Source organism: Doryrhamphus excisus, linkage group LG20 (genome assembly GCF_037039965.1).
Source record: "Doryrhamphus excisus strain RoL-2023G ecotype Guam linkage group LG20, RoL_Dexc_Guam_v1.1, whole genome shotgun sequence".
NCBI lineage: Eukaryota > Metazoa > Chordata > Actinopteri > Syngnathiformes > Syngnathidae > Doryrhamphus > Doryrhamphus excisus.
In genome coordinates this window covers 5,703,422-5,727,388 of record NC_136376.1, presented here as the reverse complement: position 1 = coordinate 5,727,388, position 23,967 = coordinate 5,703,422, and the positions used below count along the sequence as shown (strand labels likewise).

Sequence of the window (23,967 nt, the reverse complement as noted above, 5' to 3'; positions counted from 1 at the left end):
CAACAATGACAGCTCTAAAGCATCAATTAGTTCCAGCTGCAATAACACTCATCTTCTCTCTTTAATTATAATTGTCCCCACACTACAAATGAAGATAACAAGCTAAATAGTTGTGGATTTGTGGTTGCTCATTGATGTCATGCCACACGCTCAACCCTGACAAAGAGCCATAATAGGAGAGGTGTCCAAAGTATGGCCCTGGGGCCATAGATGTGATCACTGCCAGGGTTAAAAGGCTCTGGTTTGTGAAATTTCATAAATACTAGACTAAATAAGAAATCTATAAATTTGTCAGTGGTATAAAACAAAATTGAAAAATCACTTTGCACTTTTTTCTTTTGTGTACAGGAAGTTTGCTGTTTCCACTAAAATTCCAGACACTAAAGGGTGCCAAAAGTGTTGCGTGGGTAAGTCATTTATGTATATTGTTGTTTTTATGATTTTTTTTCTATATTCAACATGCATGCTTAATTTTCATGGGATGTGGTGTCAACGGCCGTCTTGTAAGTACAGAGTTGTTTTGTGTGCATAGTGCGGAACCCGTACACAGGCCACAAGTACCTCTGTGGGGCCTTCCAGTCCCATGTCATGCTGCTGGAGTGGGTGGAGTCCATGCAGAAGTTCATGCTCATCAAGGTGACGGTCACATTTTAATTAAGCGTTTTTAAGCATGAAATGAGTGAAAATACAAATGTAAGACAGTCAAAAGACATAATATTAAGTGTAATACGAGAAGTGTAGTATCCATGACTTGCTGTGTATGGCTTTAAGAAATGGGGCCTGGGAAGTGACGTGCGTGACATCAACTGGCTAGAGTTGACTGTTAGCTGAGTGCCAGCTGCAGGTTAGCAGTGTAGAGAGTGGCCGACAGCAAGCGATTGAAGCGCATCGTGAGTCTCTCCTTAACCATGAACAGCGGCAGTATAGTAGTATTCTACACTGGCCTCTAGGTGTCAGTAATGTTACATTGATGAGAATCATTGTCGCCATCAGGAAGTGCACTGTCAATGCTAACACGTGGGTCTCTATCATTTATGTCTAAGATGGCTTTTTTCTATGATTATATCTACTGCATTGGGTAATACAAGTGTAAAAGTGACTATCGGGGTGTTCTTTCATGCCTAGAGGGCTCTAATAAGGTTAAAAACCATGAGGATATTCAATTTATGAATTAACTGCAATAAACAAGGGATGTACACAAGGGACTATACACTGATAACACTCTAATGATACTAAACTAAATTTGTTTTTCTCTGTTTCTTTGGCAGACCATCGACTTCCCTCTGCCGTGCCCGCTTGAGGTGTTTGAGATGTTGGTGGTGCCGGAGCAGACCTACCCGCTCATCTGCGTGGCGGTCAGTAAAGGGACAGAACTCAACCAGGTGGTCCGCTTCGACACAGTCAACCCCAACGCTACCTCCTCCTGGTTCACAGAGACGGGTTAGAAACACACACACACACACACACACACACAGACACTAGTTTGGCATGTATGCAAAAGACATTGCCACCTACCATGATGTGCTTTATAGCTTATTTCTTTAACTATGTGATGCATGCTGACATTCTAACTTCTTATGCCCCATAAATACACCACACATGATAAAGTCCTGATGTTGGGGTTGATATACACAACCTTTTACATGCATTTTTCATCGCCACAGATACGCCTCAGACGTGCGTGATCCATGTCACGCAGCTGGAGAGAGACACCATCCTCGTCTGTCTCGACCGTGAGTAGCCTGCTAACATGAACACCTCCATCTCTCCTTGTCACTCTCCTTTTGCTCTCTCCTCCTCAGGGTGTATCAAGATCGTTAACCTCCAGGGCAGATTGAAATCCAGCAGGAAGCTATCGGCCGAGCTCACCTTTAACTTCCAGATCGAGTCCACAGGTAGAAATTAGGGCAATCATACACGAAGTACATACAATCAAGCACTTTTTTGTGGAAACCATCGCTTGTTTTCTTTGGCAGTGTGTCTCCAGGATAGCGTGCTGGCCTTCTGGAGGCACGGCATGCAGGGGCGGAGCTTCAAGACCAACGAGGTGAGGCTGATGACGTGTCACACCCATTAAGCCAGGGGTGTCCAAATATTTTCCCCGCAGCGGGGCCAATAAAAGATGAACTGCAGGCTGCAATAGGCCCCCTGGCCAGACTTTGGACACACCTGCCTCACTCTGTCTTTGATTCTTTCAGATCACGCAGGAGATCTCGGACAGCACACGCATCTTTAGACTACTGGGGTCAGACAGGTGGGTACACACAAACACACACATACACACAGGTGTTAATATCCTCTGATGCCTTTTCACATAAGACGAGGCCACTACAGAGATCCCTTTGACAGAGGCGTCACTCTGCCCAGGTATTGCTGGCTGCCAAAAACTCCATCTCTCTCTCATTGATTGGAACATGTGGGCTGTTTAAAAACAAAAGGAAGTTTGGAGTTTTGGGCGGCACCGCTTGTTTGTTAATTGATGAGAGTGAAGACACCACAGCAGAATTATCACAGGATTGTTTGTGTTGAGAAACTTGGAAACAAAATTTTGGTGTCTTCAATCTCACCATTGAGTGACTTCTTGTAATGGATTAAGTGGGTGTCTTCCTGTGGTCATAAAAGCAAATGTTGGCCATCTCCCCACATACACAAGTCATGTTCAGATATGTCTTATAGCAGGGGTGGGCAAATATTTTGTATTATTTATTTATTTATTTCAAATATATTTTTTAAATATTTAGCAGATTTTAAACATCAGACCACATCAATTTATGTAATTTACTGTTACTGTTTTGTTGTTGTTGTGTTTTTTACTAAATAAGACATCCGACTTGCAAGTTTTGTTGCCAGTTTGTATGTTAAAAGTTGAAATACTAAGAAAACAACTGGCAGCCCGAATTCAAACACTTGGTGGCCCTCATGTGACCCCCGGGCCGTAGTTTGCCCACCCCTGTCTTATAGCCTTTTGTCCACACACACACACACACACACACACACAAGAAAAAGAACCATTGGGAAAAGTTCAAGTAGAGTGAAATGCTCATCATTTATACTATATAAGATATAAGATAGACAAATTGGCTTTATTTGATTTACTATGGTGCCTTTTCCAGAAAGGACTTCTGATTGGCTCAGATGGCCCCTCAGTAAATAGTCGCATCCACACGGGAATTAATCACTGGGTGAAAATGACTTTCAAAAAAACTGTTTAAGGTCACCCATATACTTGGCCGTTGTAGAGGACCATTTTGACATCCTGCAAGTGTGTTTATGTGGACCAAGATATGAGTTTCGGGGGGTTTTACCCAGTAATGAGATTTCTTGAAATGCCTGTGTATTTGTGGACAAAGCCTAATGGTCGTATTCTTATATCGCTCTTATAGGCGCTGATGTCTCGGGTGGGCTGAGGGCTCCTTTTAAAATCTTGCTTCGTCACTCTTGTTTGTTTTTGACATGAAAAAAAAGCCGCTAATCTGTGTTGTATGTGTTTGTTTGTGTCAATTTAGGGTGGTGGTGCTGGAGAGTCGGCCGACGGACAACCCGACAGCCCACAGCAACCTCTACATCCTGGCAGGCCATGAAAACAGCTACTGACACACACACACAAACATGCTAACACCTCGCATAAGGAGCCTAGCAACTAGCAAGGAAGCGCGCAAGGCTGTGAGTGACACGCACGAGGCCACCCCGCACCCTCTCCCTGCAAACCCCGCCCCTTCTTTTCACCTCTCTCACCCGACCTGCAGTGCGGTCGGCGTCACTGAAAGACGAGCAGTGCTGGAGAGGCACCACAGTGTGTTTAAACGTGATGATGGCGGCGGCGGTGGCGGCGGTTTGAGATCTATTCCCCCCAAAAACTGTAGAAATATCCCGCTTATGAAGCCCCGCCCTCTTCCCCCTCCCCAGCACGGAGGTGTGTCCTCCACAACACTTGTACTACTAGTCGTACACATCGTGCTACTACTGCGGCCTGCCCCGTCTTGCACAGACCCTAAGCCTCCTAACGACCCCCATTCCCTATCACTTTTATTTATTGTGGCATGACGTTAACCACCGGGACGACTCTCCTGTTTTTCTAGCAGGACAACTCCAAAAAAAAAAAAAAACAGCTTTCCCACCTCTGCTTAACAACAGCCGTCACCACATAAGTGCTTAACTGATGTCTATTTAATGGATGTACATATAAATGTAGTATTTTTGGACAGATATGAACACTAAAACTGCTCGTGTAGTTAGGCGTCTGCGTAGTTGCAAGGAAGGACTGACAAGGGGAGGAGGCAGGGGGGGTACGGTTGGTCACTTCCTGGTTCCCCACGAACATGTGACGAGGAAGCAGAGACGCCCCCCGGTCCCCTCAGATGGACCTTTTTTCATTTAAAGGATAAGATTGGGACACAAAATGGACAACAACGTGTCACAATTACACTTTTTTTCTGCCATTTTTTTAAAAACCTTTTTATGCAGTTCTCATAAGGCTTCTTTTTTTAATGTTTTTTTTTTTATTTGAACCACTGGTGTTAAACATTTGCACAGAGAAAGAGGTATTTGTGAAAGAAATGTGACGTCATTTGAGTGTGCGTGTGTATGTGCGCTTGTGTTATAAATGTGCGTTTTACACACTTCTTGTTATAGCATCAGAACTGTCGGCACTAAATAGATAGCAAAATATGCAAAATTTCTATTTATCGAACTCCTTTGCCTTTTTTTGGTAATTATTTTAATATTGTTTTTTTGTATTTTAATCTCTTGGATGTCTCAACAGGTAATAGAACACTCCTCCCCGCTCAACGCTAAATATAAATCTATACATAAACATCAAACATTTCATTTTCAGCTTTTGTGGAAAATACTAAAATTTTCCTTTTTATATGGAGATCAATTTTGATTGTTCTTAGCGGGTTTTAAAAGGCAGTCATCTATGTAACACTGTGATGCGCTCAAACACTAATGCAGCTTAAAAAAATAAAGAAATTTTAGCATTGAAAACACAGAATTCTTACAGTAGAAAGAAAAAGCAAAGCACAAGTGGAATATTGTAATTTGCACAGTGAGCTTCACATCAGTGGCTAATATTCCAAATACCGTATTTCCTCACCGAGTGGCTGGCAGCATTTCGTTTGATTTTCTAATATATTTTAATATTTCATATGGGTAATACTGATAAATCCAACATTAAAAATAGCTCAGATAAACAATAATTAAAAAAAAAATTCTAATGAGACAAAATTACCAGTACTGTGCTGGTGAGCAAATCAAGCGCTTTTTTTTTTTCTCCTGCCTGTAACGTTAACGGCCTGTCGTAACTTCCACTGAGCTCACTTGTCAACAAACATTTAGCGTGCTACTTATACCAAAAAACACACAGCCGACTCAAACACCAGCACAGCTACAACATGACATGTTTGAAAAATGCAAAAGGTTTGCCAGAGACCTCTGTAGCGGTGCACTGGCTGCTCGGAGCGCGTATCCGAATACAGTACACCTTGCTTGGTGGCTCCTCCCACTCTACTCTATTCTCCTGATTGTAGTGATGAATAGTAATGTCATATTTGATTAGGACAAAACAGGTACAGTTCGTCAAATCCATCTTTGTGCACACCTAAAAAGGTAAAAAGGTCTCAATATACATTTAAATTTAAACTAAACTAAGTTTAAACTAAAAAACAAAACAAATTTAAATACATAACTTGATAACTCAGATCCGCTATTTGAGGAATTACGGTATTGCGCAACATTTTATGGCAGCTGTGAAATATAAGCCTAAAAAAAAGAGTGAATTAAATTGCCAAGAACTTGTTTTTGTCCAATGTGCGAGCTTGCAAATTAGATTTAAGACTGTAAAATGCTGCAGCGTTGACAAAAAAATAAACGTACTGAATGTTAAGTGGGCTGTAATGTCGCCCTCATGTGGTGTTGATGAGTAATGACAATTTGACGGTTGAAAAGCCACAAATGATGCGCGTGACAAATTCAAATCGCGTTTGCATGGCATTTGTGCGTAAATGATACAACAGTTTGTCGTCGGCTCAATTATTTTTATTTTTTTAGATTTTATTTGCATTCATTAGTAGAGTTGATGTCTTATAAGGTCACAATGCCACCTTTCCTGTTGTAGTTATGTTTATTTTTTTTTTATGTCTCACATTTCATGTCGTAGACTAAACAAAAATGTGATTTGTGACAGAAAAGTGAGACATTCCACGGAAATATATTGTCTTCTGTTACAAGAAAAGACAAGTTGGCCTTAATGTTTTTCATTTTTGTGACACTATTTGTTCTTTACTCCCCATCTTAACTCAAACTAGTGGATTTTTTCACACACACACACACGTTGTTTGTTCCTCATGATCCAATACGCACGTTATGACATGTACATAGTGTAAAAAAAAAAATCAGAAATTGGGTTTGTTTTACATACTGTATAATTGCCTATATTTTGTTGCAGAAGTGTAACAGATTTATGAGACGAGAGGTTAACATTAAAAAAGGACGTTGACGCACACGCTTTCACCTGGTCTCGTTTTTGCTTCGCATCCCAAATCCAAAGATTTGATCCATGTTGGAATACCCAGCATTTATTTCTTTATACAGCATTTATTTGTAACTCACATTTCACCTTTCTATTTCGAACATTTAAAGCAAAAATAAAATATTTGACCTTCATTTGACATTTTTTTCAACCACTAACATATATTCATACATTCAAATATATTTATTATTCAGGTATTGATACATTCAAACATATGCAAAAATTGAAATGATGCTTAATGGCAAATAAGGCTGGATGGCATTTACAGATAAGTTGACGTTAAACTGCACCCTCTAGCGGTTATGATGGCAGGGTACACTATAATGGTTTTGGGATACACTGTGTTCAAAGTATGATGGAGTACTAGGGCCACATTGGAAGATTTCAATAATAAAGTTTACGAGAAAAAAAAGTCATATGACCTTTGCCCAAGGCCAAAGATCTTTTCATAGCCGTCTCAGGCAACGTCCGTTACGAATGTTAAGTAAGTAAAGTGCGTTACAAGAAAAAAAAAAAAAAGTGTAACTTTGTTCCAGGCATTGCCTGAGACAGCTCCAGTATGAAAAGGGGGCCTTGCAGTATGTGACCTTTGGCCGTGGGCATGTGGAAAGGGCTAGGTAAGTGAGAAGGGCTAGCCATCAACTTTTCTCGTAAAATTCCAACTTTATTCTTGGAAATGTATGACTTTTTCTCGTGAATTAACTACTTTTTTCTCTTCAATTTTCCCCCAAATTTATGATTGTATTCTCATATTAATTATATTTTTCTTGTATGTTTACAACTTCATTATGGTAAATTATGACTTTTTTCAAATGTACAATTTTTATTTCTCGTAAATTAACTAATATTTCTTTGTAGATTTATGATTTTTCTCATGACATTTTTCTTGTACATTTACGACTTTATTCTCGTAAAATTCCAACTTTATTTTTGGAAATGTATGACTTTTTCTCATGAATTAACTACTTTTTTCTCTTAAATTTTCTCCCAAATTTATGATTGGATTCTCATATTAATTATATATTTCTTGTATGTTTACAACTTAATTCTTGTAAATTACGACTTTTTTTCAAATGTACAACTTGTTTCTCGTAATTAACAAATATTTCTTCAAAGATTTACACTTTTTCTCATGACATTTTGTTTTGTACACTTACGACTTTATTCTTGCAATATGACTTTGTAGATTTACAACTTTTTTTCTCTTAAAATTCCAACTTTATTCTTGTAAATGTACGATATTATTCTTGTAATATTATGACATATTCCTTTATAATTATGACGTCTTTGTGAATTTTGACTTTTCTCGTGCATGTAAAACGTTCTTGTACTATATTATTTATAAATTTATGATTTCATTCTCAAATATTTTTTCCCAATGTGGCCTTAATACTCGGCCATATTAAAATGCTCATGACATTGAAAAAAAACAAAATAAAAGTAGTAATTTAAAGCATGTTTGTCATACTGCAGTCATAGATAAACAACTATGAAATAGGAGTGAAATGAAGTGATTTTTCCAAGATTAACATGCGTTTTGGTGTCATGAATACTAGTACTGAAAACCAGTACAAAGCTGTTGGACCTTCACACTGCCGTACCTCTGTTCACGTCCACAAATTTGGAATTTTTCCCCACCTCCTTTTCACTGTCTTGATTTTCTGCTGCTTTGTCTTTCTTGTCTTCACCGCCTCTGTTTAAACAAGCGACAAGAAAGTTGAATGAGGGACCTAACAAACTAACTAAGCAGCACGTTTGCAGCAGCAATTCCTACTTCTTCTTGAAGAGCTTCTTGAAGGAGCTCCTGAAGCCTCCTTTGTCCTGCTTGCGGCTCCGCTCGCTGAAGGGGGTGTGGTTGGTCTCCTCGGCCCCGACCCTCCACATTGGCTCATCCCCCCAGGGCTGCATCCCAGCATCCTGGCAAGGGAGTGAGTGCATAGTTACGGAATGTACAGTTATATACCTATTCAGAGTCAATTTAGTTTAATAGTATTAGAATATGAATATGAGAAAATAAACTGACTATTAGCATAGAATAGCTAGGAATTTTCCCGTAAACAATTAGCGCTTATTTAAAAATGTTTTATTGATTGCATGCATTGGAAAATTCTCAAGACTAATGCTAGGGTTAAATCATCAATAAAAGCCATTTGTGTTCATTTAGAATGCTACTTCCTGGTTCCTAACTGGGACGGGGAATTGTTTTATTGGGCCTCATGGAGGTGCATGGTTGTGCTTGTGTGCTATAGCGGATCCTGAGGCTCAAAGCTAACTCTCTAGCTGCTCATTCTTGTTAGGTAATATTAAGAGGTCAACACTTGAAAGCAGTCAGTGTACAAACTCGAGCCCCGGAAGTTGATCAGATGCTGACATTTTGATGCTAACTTCACAAGCCAAAGGGAACCTCACTCCATTCTCCATTTTGTTGGAGCAATTAGCAATTTGTCAGTGTCGCAGTGTTGTGTGAGATGTATGGTCACCATGCCGAGCAGCCCGTGAAGGTCCTCGCTCTGCTTCTCCGCGGCGTCCTTCCTGTTCCCCGGGGAGTTGTGGCTCTTCCGGGATGGAGTCGGACACCCCTTGCTGCCTTGGCGCTCCAGCTTGGCGTGGCTGCCCACTCCCACCCGCTGCTCCGACAGGAGACCTCCATCCATCGCCAGACTGTCCAGCTGCAGGCCGTTCAACGACTGGACGCCAGAAGGGACACAAATTGACAGGCGGGGAATGCGTTATCGTTGGCATGAAAGAAGCTCACCTTGCTTTTTTTGCGCTGGCTGGCCTGAAGGGGGCGGTGATGATTGTGTCGCATGTGGACGGCCTCATCCGGAGACACGCACCCTCGGTTGGGAACTTTGTTGTATCCGTTGCCGAAGATATCTCGGTTTGTGGACACGTTGGTCACCATAGCGTGGTGCGACGGCGTTACGGGAGATTTGGGACACTTGACAAAAGCGATGTCGATGGACGAGTCTGAGGAAGCGGAGGAGCAACGGTCGAACATGGATACATCATGTAGGGAGCTTCTGTCCTCCTCGTAGAGACCATCCATCCCGGGAGGATCCTCAGGGAGCAAAAACTCCTCTAATGCGTCAGCTAGAGCTGATCCTGGTTGGACCTGACAGAATTCCGACGGTCTTGATGGTGGATGATGCTGGCAGGACCGCTCAGACACTTGGCTCTCTGGGATGCAACCAAGACCTGGAAGACAAAGATGGCTGCAACATCAGAGTCAACGTTGAGTGAACGCGTGATTGAGTGTCGGCTGCTGCAGACCTTTGCGCTTTCGTGAGTCCACATCAGGACTGTAGTGCTGGAGCTGGGAAGGCCACTCATAAGGTTTAGTTTCAGGGTCCCGATCCCAGTCGTGGAAGCGATGGGACTGGATCTGCTCCAGGAGACGCTGCTTGCTGTGTTTGGCCTGGCTGGCATGGTTCCTGTCAAGGATTGGGGTATTGGTTTTGTTGTTATTTGCACACAGAAATTTGTATTGTACACTTCTGTAGAAATGGCCTGGTTGACTTTCTTGCCCATTTTTGATGGTGCCTTTAGTGGTCTTTTGTGCCATCTAGTGGCCTCTAGCAGACATGCAGCAAGTACCAGAGTAGATACAACACAGATTCAGTAGTAGGGAAGCCTGATGCTTCACTTAATAAAAGACCTGTTATCAGAAATACTGTACATCCCCTCTTTGGCTTCATCTCCGCTCAAGATGTCTTTAAAATAATGTCATGTTTTGTTTTTTTCCATATCCTGACCTCTTGACTTCCTTGCGGTTGTGCAGCAGGAGCTCCTGGTTGTGTTGGAGGAGGTGCTGGTACTGACTGGAGAAGGTGCGGAACTGTTGGATGCACACCAGCAGCAGGTAGTAGTCGGGGTGGTCGGCTTCCGTCTGCCTCAGCAAACCCTACATACGTACATATATACATACATGTTTATATATAAAAGTATGCATCAGAGATTTTCACAAGGTTCATGTTTCTGAAAAAGAAACCTCTCATGTTTCCTCGTTTTAACGAGCCTTCTATCACAGTGTCATCTGAGGTCCTAATGTGTGATGTTGTGAGCAGCACAGACGATGCCTAACATGGCATGTCAAAATGGAGGGAATGAAATTAAGTTTGTCAGATGTTTCCGAATTTCCCCGATGTTAATATGCCAAAAAAAAAAAAAGAAAATGATTGTTTTTTTTTATCTCAAAACATCCTTAGCGACTAACAAAGTTACAAAAGTGGAACTGGAACCAAAAGTCAGCTACATAGCCCGTCTATGATACCATGTTTTTGTAGTTTTGCATGCATAAAACAATTCTAAATGCTTAAAAATCCATGCATGAAAGGAATAATGTTTACATTCATAAAAGTTGTGATTCTTGACGTGTCCCCAAAGACACCATACGGCAATGAGACACCGCACAGATCTTCCTGTTTTGTTGTTTCTTGAATTCAATAGTGTTTCTCACTTCTACGACCCAAAATGGAGCTACAGAAAATTTAAATTGCAAGCATTTTGATAAAAAAATAAAAATAGCTTGTGGCAAAACAGGAAGGTGATGTCCGTGTGGTGTCTCGCTGCCACATTGTGTCTTTGGGAAGAGTCGCGTCAATAATCACATCTTCAGGGAATGTAAAAGTTATTTTAAAATGCTGATTCATCATTTGTTTGGAATTGGAATTGTTTACTGTATGTACAACTATTAAAATGTGTTTTAACAATTAGTTTTTATGGAACACATTAATTGGATTTATGATATTTCTTATGGGAAAAATGGATTCAGTTAGCATCTATCCATTTTCTATGGATATAGAAAACTTTCCTATGCATAGAAAATAAAAATGCTGGAGCCTATCACAGCTAACTAGATAGGTCAGAAAAGTGGAAACTCAAATTCCCATACCCAAATGGAAAATGCACTACAAACAATTGGTTCTTTCCATTTTTCAGGGTGCAAGTGAATGTCACCTGCAGGAGTAGCAGGTATTCCGGAATCCTCTGCACTGGTTGGAGAAGCAGCGTGTGCAAGGAGGGATTGGATTCGTCACCCATGATGTCGCTCTTCATAGGACGACGCAAGCCAATAGGAGCAAGGGCAGGTGTGACCAATCAGGAAGAGAAAATGAAATGTGTTAGAAGTATTTCTTACTGCAGAGACTACACTGTACAACGCTACCATGTTGCGTTTTGGCTTTGAAATACTGAACTATTGTACTAATACTGTACTAGTATTTCAACATGTATATCATATCACCTGAGTACCTCTAACAGTCAAAATAGCTACGCAGTGTTCATGTTATCATTCATTCATTCACTCATTTTCTACCGCTTATCCTCACGAGGGTCACGGTGGGTGCTGGAGCCTATCCCAGCTGTCTTCAGACAAGAGGCGGGGTACAGCCAATCACAGGGCACATATAGACAAACAACCATTCACACTCACATTCATACCTATGGACAATTTGGAGTCGCCAATTAACCTAGCATGTTTTTGGAATGTGGGAGGAAATCGGAGTACCCAGAGAAAACCCACGCATGCACGGGGAGAACATGCAAACTCTGATGGCTGAGGGTGGACTTGAACCCTGGTCTCCTAGCTGTGAGGTCTGCGCGCTAACCACTCAACTGCTGTGCAGCCCCCATATTATTATCAGTGTTATTATTAGTATCCACTTAGCATTTGCTATCAAACATTACAGATATACAAGAAATGAAAATGATTATGCAAAAGACAATACAGCCGAAGTCAAGGCAACATATTCACAAGGTTTCAACAATGAGCACATTTTCCAATTTATCATGAAAAAATAATATAAGAGACGGAAGTGTATAAAACGCACATTTCTATAATGGAGATCATGATGTGAAACCATCAAACAATTGACTTTTTTTTCTACATAACTAGCTGCTACAAGTGAAAAAATAACTTTTGTTACAGATATGGTAATTATCCGCCATCAGATGTTAGATTCCAGAGAGCGTTTGTGCAAAAGCAAATACTGGAAACATAACATGACGGATGTATGCAACCATGCTGGGTTGGGTATTAAAGGCACTGTCAATTAGGATGACTTGTTATGCTTCATATGTGGTATAACCCCTTTGGAATCCAAAGGGGAGGTGGGTGGGTGGGGGGGCTCTTACTGTCTTTATCACAAGAGCTCGTGTCGCCTAAGGGCCCTGACGTCAACATTTGTGTTTTACCTCCAGGAAGGACTCCAGCATGGTGATGACGGCCAGGCAGTCTGGGAGCTCCTTTAGGTAGGATGCGTACAAGTCCAGGAAGTCGCTCTGCACGGAAGTTCAAGTCACACACACACACACACACACACACACACACGGTACAATACAATAAGTATCATTGTCTTCCAACTCTGCTGGAATTTGACATTTGATTGCGTATCGGCCATGGTTGCCAAAGTGATGCTGATTCATTGGAAATGGAAAGTCATGAGGAGCAAACGTCACCACATCGCTTGGACTGGCTTTGTGTTTTTAAATATGATTACAAATATTTTTCATATGTGTTCATTTTGTGTTTTATGTTTTTCTTTTAGCTCATGTTCCCTGGTAATTTTACTTATAAGTCAAGTAAATGGTAATGGTTTAATTTCATTTGAACATGCATCAGATTACAATTGAATGCATCACATAATCAGTTCACAGTTCCACATGTCCAAAAGGAGTAGGAAGAAGCAAAGCTTATTAAATCCTACCCCTCCATCTGGTACTTTTACAATCAGTAACTGTTACATTTGTTCACTTCCTGCTTTCCATAATACAGTTTAAGGCTTTTTTTGTAGCTTTTTTTTTTACTAATGTACCTCGTACCGAAGTATGAGGTGATATTAATGACATAATGTGTACCATAGTAAGTGTCAATATAGTGATATATATAGCACATCATGACTGGTTCAAGACTCTTCATCCTTGTATTTAGCAAACATCAACTGCTTGTATTGTTTCTTGAATTGGCTCATCGTTGTGCATTGTTTGATTTCCTTACTCAATCCATTCCATAGTTTGATTCCACATACTGAAATGCTATGGCTTTTTAACGTATTCCTAGCATACATATAAGTGTTTCAAATGTAGTTCTTCCCTGAGATCATATTTCTCCTCTCTTGTAGAGAAGTACTGGATGACATTTTTAGGTTGGTTGTTTTTAGCTTTATGCATTATTTTAACTGTTTGAAGATGAACTATATCAGCAAGTTATAAGTAGATTGACCAAAATGGGCTACTTGCAGATGGCTGCCAATACATGTCTGATTTTGACTATAATGTGTTTCCATTGGCATTCCATGGTGTAATTAATACTTCACCTCTTTGCTGGTGAGCTTCATGAATACATCTCCCATGATGCCTTGCCACTGGCACCTGAGGATGCGGTCCTGGAGGGTGTGGAGGAGATCCAGGTGCTGCTGGATGAGGAACCTCAGAGAGCTGGGAAAGGGACTGAAAAACCGAAAGTCGTCATTAGATGCTGATCCATTCATGTCATTTTCAAATATTGACTGTGCTCTTGTTTTTACCGTTTGTCTTTGGCAGCGACCACGTCCGACCCATTGAAGGAGATGTTGGCCTTCAGCAAGAGCGACAAGTGAGAGACGTAGATCCTCTCCGACTCCAGCAGCTTCAGGGCAGCCTGCTGTCTCAGACCTGCATAAAATAATACATGGTCAAGAACTACCATAACATTTTAATGTCTATTAATAAGCTTAATAAGCATCTCAACATGTGTTCCTATTGAGGGGTGTCCAAAGTGCAGCGATTTTGATTTATTTTACTTTGTGTGTTTCGTACTGTTTTCATTCAGACTGTCCGTGTCCTCTCTGCCGTTCCTGTCCTGCACCCAAACTGGACTTTTAGCCGAGGGGGGTGCTACAACAAATTGACAAAGTTAATTGAACATATTGAATTACCGTAATGCACCACATAGGTTTTAAAATAATCAGCAACACTGACTCTGTGTCGACGCGCTCCTCTGTGGCGACTCTCCACAGTAGTGCTGAATGATGCTGACTTCTGATTGGCCAAGGCGCTCGTCCTCTGGTGATGTCAGTACATCAGACTTGGAACTCTTCCTGGTTTGGGATCAATTTGTAGAGGTTACAGGAAGAAGCTATTCATGTTCATTTCAGTGAACCGATTCATTCAGTAAAAAGATTTGTTCATTTCGGTCAATTGGTTGTTAGCCTGTGATCGCCCCCTGGGCATGGACCCAGTCAGCCGTGTTGAGTCAGTCCGTTCACTCATGTTCACGTTCGTTTCAATTCAACAGCTCAACAACACGTGATGACTAGTGGTGTGTCAGTCATGAACGAATGGGTCAAAAGAACTAGTTTAACTTAGTCAGCTAACCCCACCCACCCACAGAGCGAGGCGTGACGATAGGATAAGACAGGCAAGCACGCAGATAGGCCCGCCCTGCAAAAAGAAACTGAACTGACTCTCCAGCCAATAAAAAAAAAAGCATTTGCAACTGAACGGGTATTTTAGGGGTAGTTACCTTGTTCATTAGTTCTTTTGACCAGTTCGTTCATGGCTGACACACCACTAATCAGTGTGTATTTAGAGCTATTATGATTAGGGATGTCCCTGATATCAGCTTAAAAATGCGATATCAGTGTTGGATTTCTTCATGAAAACCAATATTATAATATTGCTGGACACATATTCATTCCACCATAGGAGATATGGCATGTTACAGATATGGATATCAGCTGATATTAGTATCAGAACTTCAGAGTCGGACAATATCGGCATATCGGTTTCCTGCAAAAAAGCCAATATCGAACCATCCATAATTATGATTCATTAATAATAATAATAATAACCTGTGTAGTTTGCTGTCAGGCTGCTTCAGCTGTTCCACCTGCTGGATCACCTCCCTCTGTCTGCTGGACACATACTGGATGTGGAGCATGGCGGCACTCAGCTCCTCCTGCAAAAAAAAGCACCACAAGTAGTGCAAATGTGTGTCCAGATGAGTGTATAGACCCATATTAGGTTATCAATGTGTGTGTGTGTGTGTGTTGAAGGTCCACCTTTGCATGTCTAAAATAGCCGCCTTCCTGTCTAGTATATTACATTACTGCAGCTTCAACTGAGTCAGATGCTCTTCATTAGAAGCTGATCAACCTTCAGTGTGTGTGTGTGTGTGTGTGTGTGTGTGTGTCTCCATAGGGTCGCTTCATAGTGTTTCCAGCACCTTGAAAGTATTGAGCGAGTTCTTCAGGCCCATAATTCTGTCATCCACATCAGTCTGGTGGGCCCGCAGCTTCTCCTCCAGCCTTTGGTCCATCTGACGCACCTCGCAAAGCTCCACCATGGAGCGTTGAAGTCCGTCACGCAGCTCCGCCACCATGCCCTGCAGCTGCGTGGCCAAGAGGCATCAGGACATACTGGATTAGAAATGGTATGATGTTGTGCTGTATCACTTTCACTATCACTATACATATATATAATATAATACATCTTGTACTGTATTATTGAGGTATACACACAAGGCAATCCATAGCTTCCTGTCTCAGTTGAGCCATGACTGAGTTAGTGAACAAGACCATACTGTCTCTCCGTTCCATCTCTCTCTCCGGGTCATGTGAGAGACATCAGGTGGAGGCTGAATAGAAGCATGTGTCTCGCTCGTCCTTTTTAACGCTAGCTTTATGCCCACTGCACCGCAGAGATCAGATCAGATTAAGAGTGTCTACTGTATGTGAATGGTATATAATGGATGTATGGTGTTAGCTAACAGTTTCTTCTCATGATGTTTTGGTATCCATGCTGTCTTTTCCAATGCAGATTGGTTAGTCACATCGTGAAATCGACTGATGGCTCGAGCAAAGAATCAACCAGTCAGTCTATCAATCAATAAGTATATTAATAAAATAACCAACCACCGAAATTGATGAATCAATTCAACCGACCAATAGTTTTCTTCAGAATAAAGTATCAAACTAACCTCACCAGCTGGACATCAACCAAACCAAAGTCATTGATCGGTCCACTCGTTAAATAGCAGACAGACAACTGAAGAATCTTTTGACCCTAGCAACCTGCTAACCAACCAAATAATTAATGAACTTATTAAACAATGGACCAACAAATCAATCGATCCACTAACGTTACATAACCAGTCAATCGACCCAACACAGTTAAACAGATAACAACATTATTTACTTGACAATCTCGAACCGCCAACCACCATTTAGCCAAGCAACCACTCAATCCAATGATTATGTAACCAATCAAGTAATCGGCTGACTAACAAAACACCCGAGCCAAAGCACCAATCAACCAAATAACCAAACACTCATTTGTCAATCAATTAAAATAAAATAACAATTAAGCAATCTAATGTTTACATAAGCAACGCATCAATTATTAACCAACCAAAGAGTCAGTCCACCAACCAAGCAATCAACCATTGACTAAAAACTAAAATGCCAACCAATTAGTCCATTAATTACATGACCAACCAATTGAGGTATTAATCGACCAATCAATCAGCCAAATGAAGCAATCTATTCATTGATCCACTGGTCAACTGATCGGTATACTGTACAGTATGAATAATAATCAGCCTAGCTTTCTATAATGTATATCTGTCTAACAAGCTGTCTGTCCTATATAACCTTCTGTCTGTTCTTCCAGTTTAAATGAAAGTTGTGCGGAGTCAATGACAAGCCTTGACATCACATCATGAGACACCCACTTCCCATCACAGTGGGAGAACAAGCCGTCTCCACGGCACGTGTCCAACTGTTAAGGATAATTCCAGTAGCATACAAGAACACAACATAAAGATGTTATTACCTGAGCTACCTCCAGGTTAGCATCCTCCCCAGTGTCTTCGTCCTTATCTAAAGGAAATAACACATAACACGTATACATGCGTTTGTGTAGAAAACCCAGCGTCATATACACGCATTCATCATCGTTAGCCTGCTTGAAGGCGTGATTTAGTGCATGTTTGTTTTTCCAATGTGCCACATTAGCCGTGCAAATGCCAAAGCATGTGAAATACGTGTTTAACATTTCCGCTGCCTGTATACGATGTTTCCGTTATGGTTGAAATCCATGGCCACCATCAATCAAAACATCTTGGCAACTTAGCAACTAATTATCCATTTGTCTAATGATGATAAAACTGTATTTCATATACAATAAGGGACAATTCAAAGCATTTGGACCAATAATTTACAGTTGCAAACCCGAGCCCATGAGAGCAGTGGTTCTCAACTGGTTTGGACCAGTGGTGACCCAAATTTAGGGCGCTTTTCTCAACTCAAGGTTCTCATATCTTATATTTTAATGGAACTTGATCTCAACGCAGCGCTGAGATGCTATCTCTCTATGGCTCGCTATTCTCCAGCAGATATCTGCAGCTGTGTGTCCGATGGACTCCACTCTTGACAGTCACCCATAAGCATGGCAACGTGAGGTGCATTCACAGACATTAGGTCATGACATTACTATTATATTTTTCCCAGGCAAATCATGCGACCTGGTAAAAACGGATCTGCAACTCACTTTTAGGTCCCTACCCACCAGTTGGTTACCACTGCATTAGACAACATTGGTCTGGATTGTATTTGGATGTCATTACTTGTCATTTAAAAAGGTACGCTACATGGACAAAAGTATTGGGACGGGCCTCTTAATCTAATCCAAACATTAACCCTAGACCTAGCCTTAGCCTTATCCTTAGCCCTAGCCCTAGCCCTAGCCCCTAACCCTCAACCCAAGCACTATCCCAAACACTAACCCTAACCCGAACACCCTAATGCTAACGCTAACCCTAACCCCAACCCTCGACCCCAACCCCGACCCGAACCCCCAAACCCTAACCCCAACCCAAACCCTAACCCCCGACCCTCGACCCCAACCTCAAAATCCCTCATCCCCCCAAACCCCTAACCCCAAACCCCCCAACCACTAGCCCCCTAACCCCAAACCCCCATTCCCAACCCTCAACCCCCTAACCCTTTTCTTGTTGCCAGTAGTGCACATAGTAAGGTCCCTCAAGGCTTTCTTAGAGTTTGGTGTGGAAGAACGAAAACCACCCTCTCTCAGCTTCATTGACCTCTGACCTCACAAATTCTGTTGTATGTTTTGCATCAGTGCATTGTTTTACTGTAAATAAACGACAAACAACAAACAAGTAATAGTAATAGAGTACCTATTTTGTCTTGTGACATGTCTTCTGTTTGGTCCTCTGCTTCTCGCTGATCTTCCTTCATGTGTCTTTTAGTCCTCCTGGTGCAGCCGTACTTCAGTTCTTCTAATGTTGGGTGTTCAGTCCACTGTTCTGGTCGTCCTTCTGTCTCTTCTGTGAAGAAGACTGGTTGGACGTGGAGTTGACTTTCCCTCCAAAGCATGTGAGTCCTGTGATTTGTCTTGTGTGCACAAAAAGCTCCTTGTGTGCAGCGAGACTTCACACAGTGTCTTCACGTCCCTGCAGTCAACTTGGCCTTGGTCTCACTGTCCAAATATCTTTGAAGACAAATAGCATCTGGCTATAAACTTTAGGAAAATGCAGCATTCACAAGTTTAGCAGGGAGGACTTGAAGGAAAATATTAGCAGTTCAAAGTACTTCCTTATGTCTTTTCTTTTGATTTGTCTTACTTCCTCCTGCAGGCTATCAATAAAGGCCGTCCATCTGTCCCCTCTCCTCTCAAAGTGGAGAGTGCCTAACCTGCCCCTACCTGTTCTTGGCGCGCCCCTGTTTGCGCACCAGTTGATCATGTGCTAATTAGAGGAGGGCATTTACATCCAGGCAACCAATCGCTGACTGGTATGGTGGGTAAAGCCATTAGCACTCGGAGTGTCAATCACAACAAGGATTGACACTCCAGTTCCAGTTTCCAGTTTCCAGTTTCCAATTTCCAAATTCCTATTTCCTATTTCCTATTTCCAATTTCCCATTTCCCATTTCCCTACATCCCATTTCCCTACATCCCATTTCCCTACATCCCATTTCCCATTTTCTATTATCCTACTTCCCATTTCCTATTATCCTACTTTCCATTTCCTATTATCCTACTTCCTACTTCCCATTTCCTATTATCCTACTTCCTATTTCCTATATCCTACTTCCTATTTCCTATATCCTACTTCCTATTTCCTATTATCCTACTTCCTATTTCCTATTATCCTACTTCCTATTTCCTATTATCCTACTTCCTATTTCCTATTATCCTACTTCCTATATCCTATTTCCTATATCCTATTTCCTATATCATATATCGTATTTCCTATATCCTATATCCTATTTCCTATTATCCTACTTCCTATTTCCTATTTCCTATTATCCTACTTCCTATTTCCTATATCCTATATCCTATTTCCTATATCCTATATCCTATTTCCTATTATCCTACTTCCTATTTCCTATTATCCTACTTCCTATTTCCTGTTTCCTATTATCCTACTTCCTGTTTCCTATTTCCTGTTATCCTACTTCCTGTTTCCTACTTCCTGTTATCCTACTTCCTATTTCCTATTATCCTACTTCCTGTTTCCTATTATCCTACTTCCTGTTTCCTATTTCATATTTCCTATTATCCTACTTCCTGTTTCCTACTTCCGAGTTCCTATTTCCTACTTCCGGGTTTGTATTTCTACTTCCGGGTTCCTACTTCCTACTTCCGGGTTTTGTATTTCCTACTTCCGGGTTCCTATTTCTACTTCCGGGTTCCTATTTCCTACTTCCGGGTTTATATTTCCTACTTCCGGGTTCCTATTTCCTACTTCCGGGTTTGTATTTCTACTTCCGGGTTCCTATTACCTACTTCCGGGTTCCTATTTCCTACTTCCGGGTTTGTATTTCTACTTCCGGGTTCCTATTTCCTACTTCCGGGTTTGTATTTCTACTTCCGGGTTCCTATTTCCTACTTCCGGGTTCCTATTTCTACTTCCGGGTTCCTATTTCCTACTTCCGGGTTTGTATTTCTACTTCCGGGTTCCTATTTCCTACTTCCGGGTTTTGTATTTCCTACTTCCGGGTTCCTATTTCTACTTCCGAGTTCCTATTTCTACTTCCGGGTTTGTATTTCTACTTCCGGGTTCCTATTTCCTACTTCCGGGTTTGTATTTCCAACTTCCGGGTTTGTATTTCTACTTCCGGGTTTGTATTTCCTACTTCCGGGTTTGTATTTCTACTTCCGGGTTTGTATTTCCTACTTCCGGGTTTGTATTTCTACTTCCGGGTTCCTATTGTCTTTCCTATTGACTTAACGAGGTGCTAACGAGCTCTTAACGAGGTGCTAACGAGGTCCTAACGAGGACGTAACGAGTTCTTAACGAGGTGTTAACGAGGTCTTAACGAGGACTTAACGAGCTGTTAACGAGGTGCTAGTGAGGTCTTAACGAGGACTTAACAAGCTGTTAACGAGGTCGTAGCGAGGTCTTAACGAGCTCATAACGAGGTGCTAACGAGGTCTTAACGAGGTCTTAACAAGGACTTAACGAGGTCTTAACGAGGTGCTGACGAGGTCTTAACGAGGTGCTAACGAGCTCTTAACGAGTTCTTAACGAGGTCTGAACGAGGTCTTAACGAGAACTTAACAAGCTGTTAACGAGGTCGTAGCGAGGTCTTAACGAGCTCATAACGAGGTGTTAACGAGGTCTTAACGAGGTCTTAACAAGGACTTAACGAGGTCTTAACGAGGTGCTAACGAGGTCTTAACGAGGTGCTAACGAGGTCTTAACGAGGTGCTAACGAGGTCTTAAAGAGGGCTTAACGAGACCTTAACGGGGTCTTAACGAGCTCTTAACGAGGTGCTAACGAGGCCTTAACGAGGTGCTAACGAGCTCTTAACGAGGTGCTAACAAGGTCTTAACGAGGACTTAACGAGACCTTAACGAGCTCATAACGAGGTGCTAACGAGGTCTTAGCGAGGACTTAACGAGCTCTTAACGAGGTGCTAACGAGGTCTTAGCAAGGATGTAACGAGCTCTTAACGAGGTGCTAACGAGGTCTTAACGAGGTGCTAACGAGACCTTAACGGGGACTTAACGAGCTCTTAACGAGGTAATAACGAGGTCTTAACGAGGTCTCAACAAGGTCTTAACGAGGTCATAACGAGGTCTTACCGAGGTCTCAACAAGCTCTTAACGAGGACTTAACGAGCTCTTAACAAGCTCTTAATGAGGAGTTAACGAGGTGCTAACGAGGTCTTAACAAGGACTTAATGAGGTCTTAACGAGGTGCTAACGAGGTCTTAACGAGGACTTAACGAGGTGCTAACGAGGTCTTAACGAGGACTTAACGAGACCTTAACGAGGTCTTAACGAGGTGCTAACGAGGTCTTAACAAGGACTTAGTGAGACATTAACGAGGACTTAACGAGCTCATAACGAGGTCTTAACGAGGTCTTAACGAGGTGCTAACGAGGTCTTAACGAGGACTTAACGAGCTCTTAACGAGGTGCTAACGAGGTCTTAACGAGGTGCTAACGAGCTCATAACGAGGTGCTAACGAGGTCTTAACGAGGACTTAACGAGCTCTTAACGAGGTGCTAACGAGGTCTTAGCAAGGATGTAACGAGCTCTTAACGAGGTGCTAACGAGGTCTTAACGAGGTGCTAACGAGACCTTAACGGGGACTTAACGAGCTCTTAACGAGGTCATAACGAGGTCTTAACGAGGTCTCAACAAGGTCTTAACGAGGTCATAACGAGGTCTTACCGAGGTCTCAACAAGCTCTTAACGAGGACTTAACGAGCTCTTAACGAGCTCTTAACGAGGAGTTAACGAGGTGCTAACGAGGTCTTAACAAGGACTTAACGAGGACTTAACGAGGTGCTAACGAGGTCTTAACGAGGACTTAACGAGGTGCTAACGAGGTCTTAACGAGGACTTAACGAGACCTTAACGAGGTCTTAACGAGGTGCTAACGAGGTCTTAACAAGGACTTAGTGAGACATTAACGAGGACTTAACGAGCTCATAACGAGGTCTTAACGAGGTCTTAACGAGGTGCTAACGAGGTCTTAACGAGGACTTAACGAGCTCTTAACGAGGTGCTAACGAGGTCTTAACGAGGTGCTAACGAGCTCATAACGAGGTGCTAACGAGGTCTTAACGAGGACTTAACGAGCTCTTAACGAGGTGCTAACGAGGTCTTAGCAAGGATGTAACGAGCTCTTAACGAGGTGCTAACGAGGTCTTAACGAGGTGCTAACGAGACCTTAACGGGGACTTAACGAGCTCTTAACGAGGTCATAACGAGGTCTTAACGAGGTCTCAACAAGGTCTTAACGAGGTCATAACGAGGTCTTACCGAGGTTTCAACAAGCTCTTAACGAGGACTTAACGAGCTCTTAACGAGCTCTTAACGAGGAGTTAACGAGGTGCTAACGAGGTCTTAACAAGGACTTAATGAGGTCTTAACGAGGTGCTAACGAGCTCTTAACGAGGTGCTAACGAGGTCTTAACGGGGACTTAACGAGCTCTTAACGAGGTGCTAACGAGGTCTTAACGAGGTCTCAACAAGGTCTTAACGAGGTCATAACGAGAACTTAACAAGGTGCTAACGAGCTCTTAACAAGGTGCTAACGAGGTCTTAACAAGGACTTAACGAGCTCTTATTCTGTTCTGTTCTGTTGTTCTATTTTTAGAACAGCACAAGGCAGAGAAAAAAACAAGAATCTACACATTTTTCACAGCCTTGTAGCTCAGCCATACGGCCACGTAGAAACGTGATTGATGGCTCATTTTTTAGATAAACTTCTCTACTCTCTCTGTGGCTAATTAGTTTTATCGTAGGATGTTTAGTTTTCGCCCTATCTTCGTCAGAAGGAGGTGGTGCGCTTCGCCAGCGTCTCCCACTCTGACTCCACTGTGGCAGGGGAGACGAAAAGATTTTTGGCTTTGCAAACAACTCCTCTTCCTGGCCACATCGTTTTAGCTAGCTCGATTTAATTTGGTGAAAACGTAGGAAATCTTGTCCCCTTTCCAAAAATGTCACTCTTATGTCTGAGAGATGTACGGATTGCCTTCTCGGCCCTCAGAAGCGAGAAGAGCGCCGGCATGTCTCCCATTCACTCCCATGTTAAAGACGCCGTCTTTTCTTTCTCCAAATCTTTAATTTTCTGTGTTTTCAACTCGTCATCCTGCGGTCGTTTCTCAACCGATATGCAAAACGAGCAGATCTATGCGAAGCCCCGACCCTCGGGCCGCTCACGGTCGTCTCGTGGTGTCCATATCTCGAATCGTTTGGCCGTAAGAAGCTTCTGTTCGACATGAGCGATTCAGCCCTCTGCAGGGACGTTATAGGACGTCCTTGGCAGTTTATAAACTTGAGGCTGTCTTGCTAGGTGCTAGCATGGTAGCCGTTAGCATGTTAGCATTCAAGCTAATTTACTCATGTCTATAGGCAAATACACACATGGCATGATGTAGGGAAGTTATAGGACAACCTTGGCACTTTCTAAACT

The 23,967-nt window shown here is 42.0% G+C and overlaps 2 protein-coding genes across 9 annotated transcripts in view; one reads left to right on the top strand and one right to left on the bottom strand.

Moving 5' to 3' along the window:
• LOC131107837 (mitogen-activated protein kinase kinase kinase kinase 3-like) overlaps positions 1-6,313 on the top strand; it is a 32,464-nt gene extending 26,151 nt beyond the window's left edge. For all 8 annotated transcript variants that reach the window (XM_078799318.1, XM_058058228.2, XM_078799315.1 and 5 more), the window contains 8 exons: positions 349-407; positions 533-636; positions 1,269-1,440; positions 1,665-1,733; positions 1,803-1,895; positions 1,977-2,047; positions 2,199-2,254; positions 3,507-6,313. In XM_078799318.1, coding sequence (XP_078655444.1) covers positions 349-407; positions 533-636; positions 1,269-1,440; positions 1,665-1,733; positions 1,803-1,895; positions 1,977-2,047; positions 2,199-2,254; positions 3,507-3,594 — 712 coding nt within the window. In that variant the 3' untranslated portion in view covers positions 3,595-6,313. The remainder of the gene's footprint in view (positions 1-348; positions 408-532; positions 637-1,268; positions 1,441-1,664; positions 1,734-1,802; positions 1,896-1,976; positions 2,048-2,198; positions 2,255-3,506) is intronic.
• A 1,346-nt stretch (positions 6,314-7,659) lies between these two features.
• Positions 7,660-19,453, bottom strand: arhgef33 (Rho guanine nucleotide exchange factor (GEF) 33). The gene is given in 16 exon segments (XM_078799394.1): positions 7,660-8,222; positions 8,304-8,446; positions 9,010-9,216; positions 9,285-9,727; positions 9,803-9,963; positions 10,285-10,433; positions 11,489-11,581; positions 12,725-12,811; positions 13,846-13,978; positions 14,056-14,182; positions 14,327-14,385; positions 14,446-14,625; positions 15,367-15,467; positions 15,735-15,899; positions 17,342-17,388; positions 18,708-19,453. Coding segments are annotated over 16 exon segments (2,400 nt in total). The 5' UTR covers positions 18,907-19,453; the 3' UTR covers positions 7,660-8,116.
• Positions 19,454-23,967: the final 4,514 nt, after the last annotated feature.